This window comes from Gymnodraco acuticeps, unplaced genomic scaffold (assembly GCF_902827175.1).
Source record: "Gymnodraco acuticeps unplaced genomic scaffold, fGymAcu1.1, whole genome shotgun sequence".
In the NCBI taxonomy this organism is placed as follows: domain Eukaryota; kingdom Metazoa; phylum Chordata; class Actinopteri; order Perciformes; family Bathydraconidae; genus Gymnodraco; species Gymnodraco acuticeps.
In genome coordinates this window covers 282,562-295,516 of record NW_022989975.1, presented here as the reverse complement: position 1 = coordinate 295,516, position 12,955 = coordinate 282,562, and the positions used below count along the sequence as shown (strand labels likewise).

The following is a 12,955-nucleotide window of genomic DNA, read 5'->3' as shown; positions in this document are numbered from 1 at the left end:
ACATGGAGCGCCACAGTCATTTAACCACAGGCTTAATATAGCCAGATACAAGAAGATATTTCATTGACATTAGTGCGGTGACATTTATTAATGTGCTCAACGTTCCCTCCAGATCTGTCTGCTCTTCTACTGCATTTTAGATCTAATATCGTACTTTTTAATCCACTGCATTTACAAAATATGAATAGGAGTAATGATATACTGTAATATATTATTGTAGGTAAAAATATACATCAGCAGTATATCAAATATATCAAATTAGCTCCACCTTTACCAGCTGTGCCGAACATATTGATCATAATCCAGTCATTTAGTACAAGTATTTCTTATAAAATGGGCTTACGAACAATACGTACTTTCAATTTTGGTACGTTAAGTATACTTGGATTTTGAATGCAGTACTTTTACTTATAACAGAGTATTTACAATTTAGTATTGCTATTTTGAAGATTCAACTTATTGTCATTACGTAGTACAGGTACTATGTAACAAAATGGTTTCTCTGGATTTGACCCATCCTAGTGTTAGGAGCAGTGTGCTGCCATTATGTGCGGCGCCCGGGGAGCAGTGTAGGGAACGGTGCCTTGCTCAGGGACACCTCGGTAGCACTTGGTCTTTCCGGGACTTGAACTGGTGACCTTCCAGTCGCCAAGCCAAGTCCCTATCGACGTCGCCACCACCGCCGTTGACTTAGTTGACTTTCTTTTAAGTAAAACATCTGAGTACTTTTTTTCACACACAAACTTAATCACTTCTGTCGACTTGGAAATTACCTGAAAGTGTGTAAATAATCCGTCAAATTACACCAACAAATGTGACCGTAAAGCCCACTGATAGCTGCAAGTCAGTCACTCAGTTAGACATCAGACACTAACCGTGACAGTGGTTTGAGAAATGGATAAGTAAAGCAACCTCAACGCAATTATTGGATTTACCAGAAAAGTAGAAAATCTTGGACATGAAGCAGACAAAGAAAAATTGAGTCTTGTTCCATCCTTTTAGTCTGTCACCTGGGATTGATCGGCGATCGATCCTCCGGTTAGCAAAGTAAGTGGAGGAAGGTCTCATCGCTCTAATGAAGGCAAACGAGAGACGACCTTTGTCTTTGAGGCAGATTGATGGGTCTGACCCGAGGCTCGTTGGACACCTTCATTAACATTTAAAACCTCAGTTTGTTTCTGTCGGTGCCAGGTCCGGGAAGATTTCTAACTTCCTGACAAATGGAAATAAGTGCAGTCAAATCAATCAATCAATCAATGTTTATTTATATAGCCCAATATCACAAATGTTACATTTGTCTCAGTGGACTTTACAGTTTGTACAGAATATCAGTATGACAATACGACACCCTCTGTCCTTAGACCCTCTGTCCTTAGACCCTCTGTCCTTAGACCCTCTGTCCTTAGACCCTCACATCGTACAAGGAAAAACTTCAGAAGAAAACCCACAGTTTAAAGGGAAAAATAGGAGAAACCTCAGGGAGAGCAACAGAGGAGGGATCCCTCTCCCAGGACGGACAGACGTGCAATAGATGCCGTGTGTAAATTGAAAAGATAATACATTTGCAACGTCCAAATGTTTGGAAATGCATGTGTGTATAATAGGAAGATGAATCCACGAGGATATCCATCCAGGACCTATGATCCAGGACCACAGCCACGATTCAAGATCCAGGGCTCGCGATGCAGGACACAGGAGCGCAGAAATATTATGTGTACTATTATTGAGGTTGAACAACATTAGAAGGAAAGAACGACGTCTACAAATAATTAAAACTGTTAATGTTGGCTAAAAGTAATGTTAGCATTTGAATTGCTAACTTAAAGCAGGTTAATGAAACAGTTTAAATTGTTAGCTGAAAGTAATAACACCATTGGTTAATTAATGAAACTGTTGAAATATGCACAATGTGTTAGTTTAGGGTGAGTGTATGTATTATTCAAAATAAAATAACCTTCTCTGTAATTCTTAAAACATAGAATTGTTCTCAACTTTAGGATATATTCTTAGATAGAAATAAAAACTATTTATAAACAAACCAAAATGCTTCATTCATAACATTCTTTTATTTTTTGAATTATTATTTTGTATGATTTATTCTACGATTTCAATACTAGACAGTTTATACATCTGACAAATAAACACATACATATGTTTATATAGAATTTTGCTGATTTGTGTGCTTGTTAAATTACTGATTTATATTTTTTTAGGTTGTGCTGTTGCATACGTGTTGTTTTAACGCTGTTCTGCAGAAGGCAATTGTTTTCCGTAATCCTGGCAACAGACCAATAATCCAAATCCAAACTCTACAACAGGTTTCAGAATAAACTCATTGTTTTTACAACCACAACTTCACTCTTTACTCCATTTAGTTTCTAAAGATACAGATATTTCTACAGGTGGAGACCAGAAACAGAGCATCTGGTGGACAAAAACATGACTAAATGAATGCTAACGGTACTTTGTGTTACTTGTTTAAAAGCACATGTCTCCCTCTGCTTTCCCTCCTCTTCCTCTCACTCCTTATCCTCTCCATCACCTGCTTCCTCTTCCTCCTCCACCCTTTTCTTTTCTCTTGCCTCCCCTCCTCTTCCTCTTCCTCCTCCAGTCGTCCAGCTCCTCTCAGGAGAGGCTGCACCAGCTTCCCTTCCAGCCCACCATGGATGAGCTGCACTTCTTATCCAAACACTTTGGCAGCACCGAGAGCATCACGGACGATGACGGAGGAAGATGTTCTCCACACATGCGCCCGCGCTCTCGCAGTCTCAGGTCAGCAGAAACAACACCTATGAGATTTAACAGCAGCTTTAGCTACCTAAAAGCACTTTTTAAAAATGACTTTCAAAAGCACTTCTAGAATGGTTGATCTGGGAATTTCTTTTAGATAACATACTGAAACATTTATATCTATATCAAGGCAAAGTCATTACTAAAGTGAGACTTAAAACAAATCCACATCCTCCTATATGATGGCTAATGTTAGCTTACGTTAGCAAACTAACATCAGCTCAAATTAGCTAGGATGGAAGGATTCAATATTAAAACTAGTAGGCCTATGTGGGCCTACTAGTTTACACATTACACATTTCTTTCAAAGACAATAATTTTTTATTCATTATTTAAACTGTGTGTGGGCAGAGAACTTTATAGATATTGCCCAATAACCACAATTGAGCTGCCTATTACTTTTCCCGCCTTGCGCACGCTAGACTGCTTTAGCATTAGCATTATCAGTTCACCAAAAATGATATGGACTCACTTTAAATAATTTATATAAAACTGTTACTTTACCTCACTTAATGCAAGGTTAAGTGACAATTGTGAGGAGGAATCGTGATATATCAACAAACGGTGTCAGTTACAAAGCAAGAGATACTTTAACTTTGCTAACATAGCTAACTAGCTAAGTAGCTCATGAAAAACAGTTAATACAACTGAAAAAGTGCACTGATGCCTACTATTCATGACTTTAGAGCATAGTTCAGACCTGCAATTCACAGGTATAGCTATATATATATTTCTTTTTTTTTTAGCAAATTGTTTTGACAGTATTCCATGTTTTTCTGCTTTTACGGACGGGTGGCGCAGTGGTCTGTGCATCTGATCATCAGATCAAGGGGGGTGCTGGGGAACTCCAGTTCGAAACCCGCTCCTGCCGCCACTGCGTCAGGCCGTTGTGTCCTTGGGCAAGACACTTCACCCGGATTTGCTCCTGTGGGTATTGTCCACAGTACATGTATGATATCAATGTGTACCTGTAAAAGCGCCTCGATGACTTCGAGGCGTGAAGATGGACGGTGTGGCGCAGTGCGCTGTGCAATGATCATCAGATCAAGGGGTGAAACCCGCCGCCGCTGCGTCTGTAAAGCCGGTGTGTCCTTGGGCAAGACACTTCACCTGAACTTGCTCCTGTGGGTATTGTCCACAGTACATGACCATTATGATATGTGTAATGTGTATTTGTAAAGCGCTTTGAGCATCTGGAAAAGCGCTATAATAAATGTAAGGAATTATTAATTATTATTATTATTTACCCTACAGCCCAGGACGTTCCTCCTCCTTCTATGACAACGAGATAGTCATGATGAACCATGTGTATAAAGAGCGCTTTCCAAAGGTAAAACACACACACACACTAAGCTGCATTGTGATCAAAATCATATTCCATAAAAACACACACAACGTAATCCCTAAGCCTACAGAGCATTAACCAATCTTTCAGCCAAAAAACAGCCTAATCCTATTTAGACAGAGCTTACATTTTAGGGAAATAAAAAAGGGATTTAAAGTATGATTGAGCATTTTCAGAGATGACAAATGCACAGTACACACAGTTAAACCCCCCAGAAAAAGGAAGCCATAGCAGCTGTTAGACCAAAGCAAACACGATTATGTGCCGCTGCCAAGTCGTGATATGATCAGAGAGAAGTTTTTAGTTTAATCACTGCACTTAGAAATAGTGCCAGAGCTATGAACAGTGAAAGGCAAGGCAGGTTTATTTATATAGCACTTTACAACACAAGGCCATTCAAAGTGCTTTACAAAAAAGAAAATGGCATTTAAAATCAGTCATTAAAAAGAAAAGCTAATAAAATAAACATTAAAAGAAATAATACATGGATAAAAGTACAAAGTACTTTCTGTTATCCTCATGTTGATCCCTTTCACTCTGAGGTTGCTATGAAAAGGAAATGGGCTGACAGCTTCCACAGAGATAAAGATCAAGCATTAGGAAAATTGGCCTTTTTTGTTTTGAGTTCATTTGAGGTAAAAGCTCTTTTGGCTTGTCCTCACACAAGTCAAGAAATGTTATCCACAAACAGTAAAGAAATACAAGTATACTCATAGGACAAATGGAGATGTGTATAGGCTATAACAATAGGGGCCAAAACAGAAAGTATTTTAAAAGGTATCTTACTAACACATCTAGATTTAGGGAGAGTTCATGTATTATACTGAAACATTACGAGCTAAAAACACTAACCAAATATCCTAAAACTACTCTAACCTCTGCTACCAAATGGTCCTAAAACATTGGTTTTATTAGTCTAAAGGGGTCGGAAACCTTTTTGATATGAAGTGCCATTTAAAAAATAAATAAAAATGGGATCAGTGTGCCGACAACGGGGGGGGGGGGGGGAGCCTCGCTGCGGGGAAGCAGTGTGTGGATCTCTTTCACCTGTCAGCGCAACTTACATGATGCGGTTTAAACAAATTTAAATAATTGGTTTAAACGGTATAATAATAATGACGTTCGTCCGTTCTGTGATTCTCCAGAACACACAGGTGGCCAGTTCGCCCCGGTGTAGCATATTACTTTCGATGAGAGATGAGCAGATATCCACTGGGCTTTCAACTAAAGACACAGCCACGCAAAAATTGGGGCATTTGTACAGCTCCTTATGGGTAATGCAATTTGTGAAGTGCCGGTGTTGTGTCAAATGATGCACCCCCGTCGTGAAATGCACCCCCTGGCCTGCCGTACAAAGCGCCCCCCCAAAAAAAGATGCTTCTATTAATCCCACCCTCAAGCACTTTGGAGGGTATAGTTGCAGGACTAGTACCAATACATGGAGAAAGTTTCATGTATGTGACACGTGTATTGTCAGAGATACCAAGGGGTGCATATCGTGGCAACCAGGCTGTTCATAAAAAGCACCCCCCAAAATAAAAATATATATATTAATCCCACCCTCAAGCACTTGATGCAAAAATAAACAATACATTGTAAAGCACAAGCACAAGTATACAGACAGGACGTCACAATTAAATAAAAACATATATTAAATAAAAGATTAACTGAAAAATAAGGGACGAATGAATGCAAAATCCAGGATTCGACAACCCAACCATCAAAAAGACAACATAGAATAGCGGACTATACATTCAAATGCGCGTTCCCGTGTCAAGGGGTGCATTTCACGACGGGGGTGCATAATTTGACACAACACCGGCGCGCTCCGGCAGCACTTCACCCCTGATCGTTTCACCAGGGAGGAAAGCGGCAGAAAGTCGACTGGAGTTAAAGAGAGCGGGGCTGCGTTGTGTGCATGGCTTCCTTCTGCAGGTAACGGGGAGACGTGCTCTGGCGGCGGTCTCGTTCAGGATCCGAAAATACAATTTGTTGCACACTTCCTAGTGTGCCACTGGTTACGGTGCCGCGTGGCAATAGTGGCACGCGTGCCAGGGGTTGCCAACCCCTGGTCTAAAGATTAGTTTAAACATGGTAAGACATGGTATATATCCTCCTACAATTTTGAAAGACACCAGAAGAAATCAAGAAGTTGGATTCTATCTTATTCCTAACAATATAATTTCTTAAAATACAAATAATAAAAAATAATAAATAAATAAAAGCAAAAAAACTATAAAATAATAATATGAAAAATAACAAAATAGATGTTATTCTTTAAATAAGTAAAAAAACAATACAATAATAAAGAAAAGACGACCAAGGCAAAATAATGAAAATGACAGGGAAAAAATAACATTGCATATAATTCAGTGTAAAGCAACAGAGCATCATTATCTCTGTCACTTCTTCTTCCACTCCCAACTCTTCCCGTGTCTTTTCTTTTGCCCTGACTTAATGTCTTCTTCGTCTTCCTCCTCCAGGCCACAGCGCAGATGGAGGGGAAGCTGGGCGACTTCATCCAGGAGTTCTCTCCTGAAAACGTTCTTCCTCTGGCCGACGGGGTCCTCAGCTTCATCCACCATCAGATAGCCGAGCTGTCCAGAGACTGCCTGGCCAAATCCCGCGACGGCCTCATCACCTCCGTCTACTTCTTCGAGCTGCAGGAGAACCTGGACAAGCTTCTACAGGATGTAAGTTTAGAAAATATATAAAGCCAACAAACTCATGTAAGAGCAATAAAGATGTTGCTGTTCCTAGTTGGTATAATAATAAGTAATGAGTATAGAAATCGGGAAGTGTCCGAGGCTTTTAAGTTTTTACAGTTTACAGAGAAACGAAATGCACACAACTGGGTATATCTTCATTTTAAATAGTTCATATGTTTATTTTAACAAAAGGAAAAGTGTTTCAAATTGTCTAAAAAGTGTGTGGTTGCTTCTACTGATATGAGCGGGCAGACCAGATGAAGTATCTCGCAACGTTTACAAAAGTAATCGTAACAACAGTAAAATAAATGTGTGGTTTCGGCGCATGATTTGGAGTTCATGGATATCAGCCATGGATGTATAATAAGAACTGGATACAGCGTGGGAGGCGGGGTCTCGTTCTTTCCTATGAGAGCTGCTCATTGGCGCATGAGGACAAAATGGCCCAACTTTTGAGAGAGCGAAACGTCACAGATTACCCATAATGCCTGGCTGACAGAGCAGAAGAACCCGTATGTGCGCTCACAGAGCATGCGCCCCTTAAGCCCCGCCCCCCGAGCTCCCACTCACTAGAATGAATGGAGAGAGAAAATAAATCTAGATTCGGCTTTTAGTGCATTTTACAACTTTAAGGACCGAATGATTATAATAAGGGCTATACAATAGTTCATACTGGGTAGTTTATTTAGTTAAAAAAAATATATCCGCTGATTTACAGACGTCTCTTTCCCAATGTTAGTCAATGGGAAAAAATCTTTCTGGGCCGGGTGACGCCATGGACTGATACGGAAATTGTAGTACCGCCGTTTGGACACAACGAATATTTTCCTCAGAGTCCGGCGCACTTCCTGGGGGCTTGATATCAGCCATTAGCAAACTAAACCAAAACATTTCTGTGCAGTTCCCCTCAGCTCTACGAAGCTTCTAAGCATCTTATAACTCATTGTTATTGATTATCGACCAAAACTCAACAACTGTATTTTTAGCAGAAGCTGTGTTGGTCAAAATATCTCCGAAAACAAACTGTGTGCCACGGGAACATAACCAGTTAGCAACTAGCTAGGGAATGTAGCGTAGCATTTAGCCGCTAAAATGCCAGATATTTCCCTCTAGCAGATGGTGGGGACCAAAAATAGAGCTTAAAGTTCAGTAAAAAAAAGGGACGTACATTCATCCATCCTCATCCAACTCCACTGGCTCCCTGTTCAATCCTGTATCAACTTCAAAAACCTACTGCTCACTTACAAAGCCCTACATAACCTCCCCTATCTGGCTGACCTTCTTCAGGAGTACACCCCCTCTCGCTCCCTCTGCTCCTTCGCTGGTCTGCTAACCGCCCCCACCCCACGCCTCGTCACCATGGGTGCTCGGGCTTTTAGCTGCACTGCTCCCAGACTCTGGAACTCCCTCCCCCCGCACATCCGACAGTCAGACACAATCACCATATTCAAATCCCAATTAAAAACCCACCTGTTCAAATCTGCCTACTCGCTGTAGTGCTCCCCATTATATGTTTCATTTGTGTCCACTTGATTGTCTCCTCCATGATTTCCTTTTAACAAATTGTACGGTGTCCTTGGGTGTCATAAAGGCGCCTAAAAATAAAATGTATTATTATCATCAGATGGACGAAAACATGTGGCTTTTAGTTTACTGGATATTTAAAAGGAAACTGCTATGCAACCAGGTTTCTATCAGCTTCATGTGGTGATAATATGTTAGTGTTTACAGCTTTTTGTGGCTGGGAAATCTATGAATTAATATTAAAATTACACTTTTTCACCGACTTTGAATTCAGAGAACGTTATAGTAGTCAAAATGAAAAACACAATACAAAAACCCAGGTATCATATTCACAGTAGCATTATGAAGCTTCAAATGATGATGGGTAAATGAATCCTATCCTCTGCTCAGGTAACTGATGGACAGATTGAGCTCAAGTCTTCTAATTTAATTCAAACTCGTGCTGCCTTTGATGAGAGACGAGATTGAAATGGCTGCGTTAAATGGAGGCTATAATCATGCTCCGAGCAGATAACGAGTATCAGTCAATTTCATCTCTGAACTCATTTTGACGGCGTGATTAGATCGCTGTGAAGCCGGGGTTTATTTCGATGGCATCAGCTGGGTTTTTCATGATCCATTTTCTCATTTTTCACAGCTTTTAATCTCTCTTTTAACTCCCTGCAATGCGTCACCTGTATATTAATTAAGGGATTTTACAGTGTCTGACACCGTAATTGTTGATGTTTATCTGCGTCTATATGTCTTTCTCTGTCAGGCCTTCGAGCGTTCAGAGAGCACAGAGGTAGCCTTCGTCACAGAGCTGGCGAAGAAGCTTCTCATCATCATCTCCCGACCTGCCAGGCTCCTGGAGTGTCTGGTAAAGATAACATTACTTGTCTTTAATGGTTATGTTATGTCTCCCAATGTCCTCTTTTCCTTCTGGCCTTTAATACACAGGTACATCATAGGGACCTTGTTCTTGATGTGCCGTTTGGTCTGTCTGTGGGTCACTTACCTGTGTAAAGGTAGCAACTGTAAAAGAGGACATATAGTGGTGCAGGAATAAGTCCTTAAACCCAGAAATGAGTCAGCATTTTACAGCTTCTTGATCCCTTGTGTTGAAGTCAAGGTTTTTTTTAACGTGTTTTTGTTGTTATCCTGAAATAAGGTCTGTGGTTAACACAAGTTATTTTAACGTTTTGTTCTACGACATAAAATACATCAGTAAATACCCCACTGGTACATTTTAAAACAGCAGTTGCTGACAAGTGTCTAAATGAGACGACTAAGCGTCATCACGGTCACATGACGTGAAGTCATGTGACCGTGCTATAGTCTTTTATAGCCCAACATTAGCCTCCTTTAGCTTAGCGGTGGTGACGTGAAGTCATGTGACCGTGCTGTAGTTCCTTTATAGCCCAACATTAGCCACCTTTAGCTTAGCGGTGGTGACGTGAAGTCATGTGACCGTGCTGTAGTTCCTTTATAGCCCAACATTAGCCTCCTTTAGCTTAGCGCTGGTGACGTGAAGTCATGTGACCGTGCTGTAGTCTTTTATAGCCCAACATTAGCCTCCTTTAGCTTAGCGGTGGTGACGTGAAGTCATGTGACCTTGCTGTAGTTCCTTTATAGCCCAACATTAGCCACCTTTAGCTTAGCGGTGGTGACGTGAAGTCATGTGACCGTGCTGTAGTTCCCGTTATAGCCTAACATTAGCCTCCTTTAGCTTAGCGGTGGTGACGTGAAGTCATGTGACCGTGCTGTAGTTCCTTTATAGCCTAACATTAGCCTCCTTTAGCTTAACGCTGGTGATGTGAAGTCATGTGACCGTGCTGTAGTTCCTTTATAGCCCAACATTAGCCTCCTTTAGCTTAGCGCTGGTGACGTGAAGTCATGTGACCGTGCTGTAGTCTTTTATAGCCTAACATTAGCCTCCTTTAGCTTAACGCTGGTGACGTGAAGTCATGTGACCGTGCTGTAGTTCCTTTATAGCCTAACATTAGCCTCCTTTAGCTTAACGCTGGTGATGTGAAGTCATGTGACCGTGCTGTAGTTCCTTTATAGCCCAACATTAGCCTCCTTTAGCTTAGCGGTGGAGACGTGAAGTCATGTGACCTTGCTGTAGTTCCTTTATAGCCCAACATTAGCCACCTTTAGCTTAGCGGTGGTGACGTGAAGTCATGTGACCGTGCTGTAGTTCCCGTTATAGCCTAACATTAGCCTCCTTTAGCTTAGCGGTGGTGACGTGAAGTCATGTGACCGTGCTGTAGTTCCTTTATAGCCTAACATTAGCCTCCTTTAGCTTAACGCTGGTGATGTGAAGTCATGTGACCGTGCTGTAGTTCCTTTATAGCCCAACATTAGCCTCCTTTAGCTTAGCGCTGGTGATGTGAAGTCATGTGACCGTGCTGTAGTCTTTTATAGCCCAACATTAGCCACCTTTAGCTTAGCGGTGGTGACGTGAAGTCATGTGACCGTGCTGTAGTCTTTTATAGCCCAACATTAGCCTCCTTTAGCTTAGCGGTGGTGACGTGAAGTCATGTGACCTTGCTGTAGTTCCTTTATAGCCCAACATTAGCCACCTTTAGCTTAGCGGTGGTGACGTGAAGTCATGTGACCGTGCTGTAGTTCCTTTATAGCCTAACATTAGCCTCCTTTAGCTTAACGCTGGTGATGTGAAGTCATGTGACTGTGCTGTAGTTCCTTTATAGCCCAACATTAGCCTCCTTTAGCTTAGCGCTGGTGACGTGAAGTCATGTGACCGTGCTGTAGTTCCTTTATAGCCTAACATTAGCCTCCTTTAGCTTAACGCTGGTGATGTGAAGTCATGTGACCGTGCTGTAGTCTTTTATAGCCCAACATTAGCCTCCTTTAGCTTAGCGGTGGTGACGTGAAGTCATGTGACTGTGCTGTAGTTCCTTTATAGCCTAACATTAGCCTCCTTTAGCTTAACGCTGGTGATGTGAAGTCATGTGACCGTGCTGTAGTCTTTTATAGCCCAACATTAGCCTCTTTTAGCTTAGCGGTGGTGACGTGAAGTCATGTGACCGTGCTGTAGTTCCTTTATAGCCTAACATTAGCCTCCTTTAGCTTAGCGGTGGTGACGTGAAGTCATGTGACCGTGCTGTAGTTCCTTTATAGCCCAACATTAGCTTTTAACTTCAGAAATCACAAAGTGGTGTTAATATGTGGAGATTATCCTGCTGAACAAAACGTGTAAGTATCATAAACGTTTGTTTGACAAAGAGATTATTTTCTGCAATAATCCAAAATCACATTGAGAAATCTCATTTGCTTTTTTTTAAGGAACCAAGGTGATATTAACTTCCGGGTTGGCCCACAAAAAAAAGCCATTACATTAAGTGAGAACTGTGTGGCTTCTTGTGCCTTCCCTTTCATGTCAATTATGCCCCAAATTATGCATCTAATTATCGCCACCAAGTGTCCAAAATAATATAACATGATGAATCACAACAAGACAAATGGCCCCCTCTCACACTATCCTATTACTATGTTGACAATCCTCATCCAGCCCCACTTTTTTTCTTCCAGAACATTTCACAGTTCACGTCCCTCCTGAGGACCGGCTGATTGTCTTTAGATAAACACGGGCACAGATACTCATTTGCCCATTAAGAGCATTTAGGCTCTCTGATGGACCACACAGCATTGGCAGAAAATAAAACAAAGCTGAAGTATTGAAAAGCCGGTCCAGTCTGTCTGGGCGTGGAATTCATTTGCATTTAGATTAAAATGTGCTAATGCCACGGTACGACTAATGCCAGGTCTGACAGACCGTGAACATGGTGTCAATTAAAGTGTGTGTGTGTGTGTGTCCTAGCATTACTATCCATGTGGGGACCTACATCTGTTTACACAGTCACGTGTGGGGACTGGCTTCCCTTATGGGGACAAAATGGAGGTCCCCATGAGGGGAATCATTCATGTTAGGGTTAGGCATGTTATGGTTAAGGTTAGGATAAGTCTCCAGGAAATGCATGTAAGTCAATGTAATGTCCCCTGAAGTAATGTATACATGGTGTGTGTGTGTGTGTGTGTGTGTGTGTGTGTGTGTGTGTGTGTGTGTGTGTGTGTGTGTGTGTGTGTGTGTGTGTGTGTGTGTGTGTGTGTGTGTGTGTGTGTGTGTGTGTGTGTGTGTGTGTGTGTGTGTGTGTGTGGTGTGTGTGTGTGTGTGTGTGTGTTGTGTGGGGGGGTGTGGTGTGTGTGGGGGTGTGTGTGTGTGGGGGTGTGTGGTGTCATCACATCCCACTCGATGAATCATGCCACAGTTTTTGATTATAAGCGGCAGCTGAAACGAATGACGAATTGATTTGTCTATTATAATTAATCTTTCGCTTAAATTGTTTTATATATGTTAGCGGTATATAACAAGGACCATACCTTTGGAGAAATTGAAATAAATTATAGTTACAGTGTCTAAAAACACATACTGTAACCCTTCATTCTTGGTAATATTATTATTTATTTATTTTATTAGACCATGCATACAAATAGAGAAGAGATATGATATATGCCATATTTGAGCTAATAGCTAATTTCCGTCTGCAATCAATATCATTTTTATTTATTTATTAAAAACAGCCTG

The 12,955-nt window shown here is 41.3% G+C and overlaps 1 protein-coding gene across 1 annotated transcript in view; it reads left to right on the top strand.

The window, feature by feature from the left end:
* The window catches only part of LOC117543148 (microtubule-associated serine/threonine-protein kinase 1-like), a gene marked incomplete at its 5' end in the record, with an annotated part of 84,967 nt that overhangs the window by 41,181 nt on the left and 30,831 nt on the right, over positions 1 to 12,955 (top strand). The window contains 4 exon segments of the mRNA XM_034211241.1: positions 2,612 to 2,772; positions 4,045 to 4,120; positions 6,619 to 6,828; positions 9,125 to 9,226. Coding sequence (XP_034067132.1) covers positions 2,612 to 2,772; positions 4,045 to 4,120; positions 6,619 to 6,828; positions 9,125 to 9,226 — 549 coding nt within the window.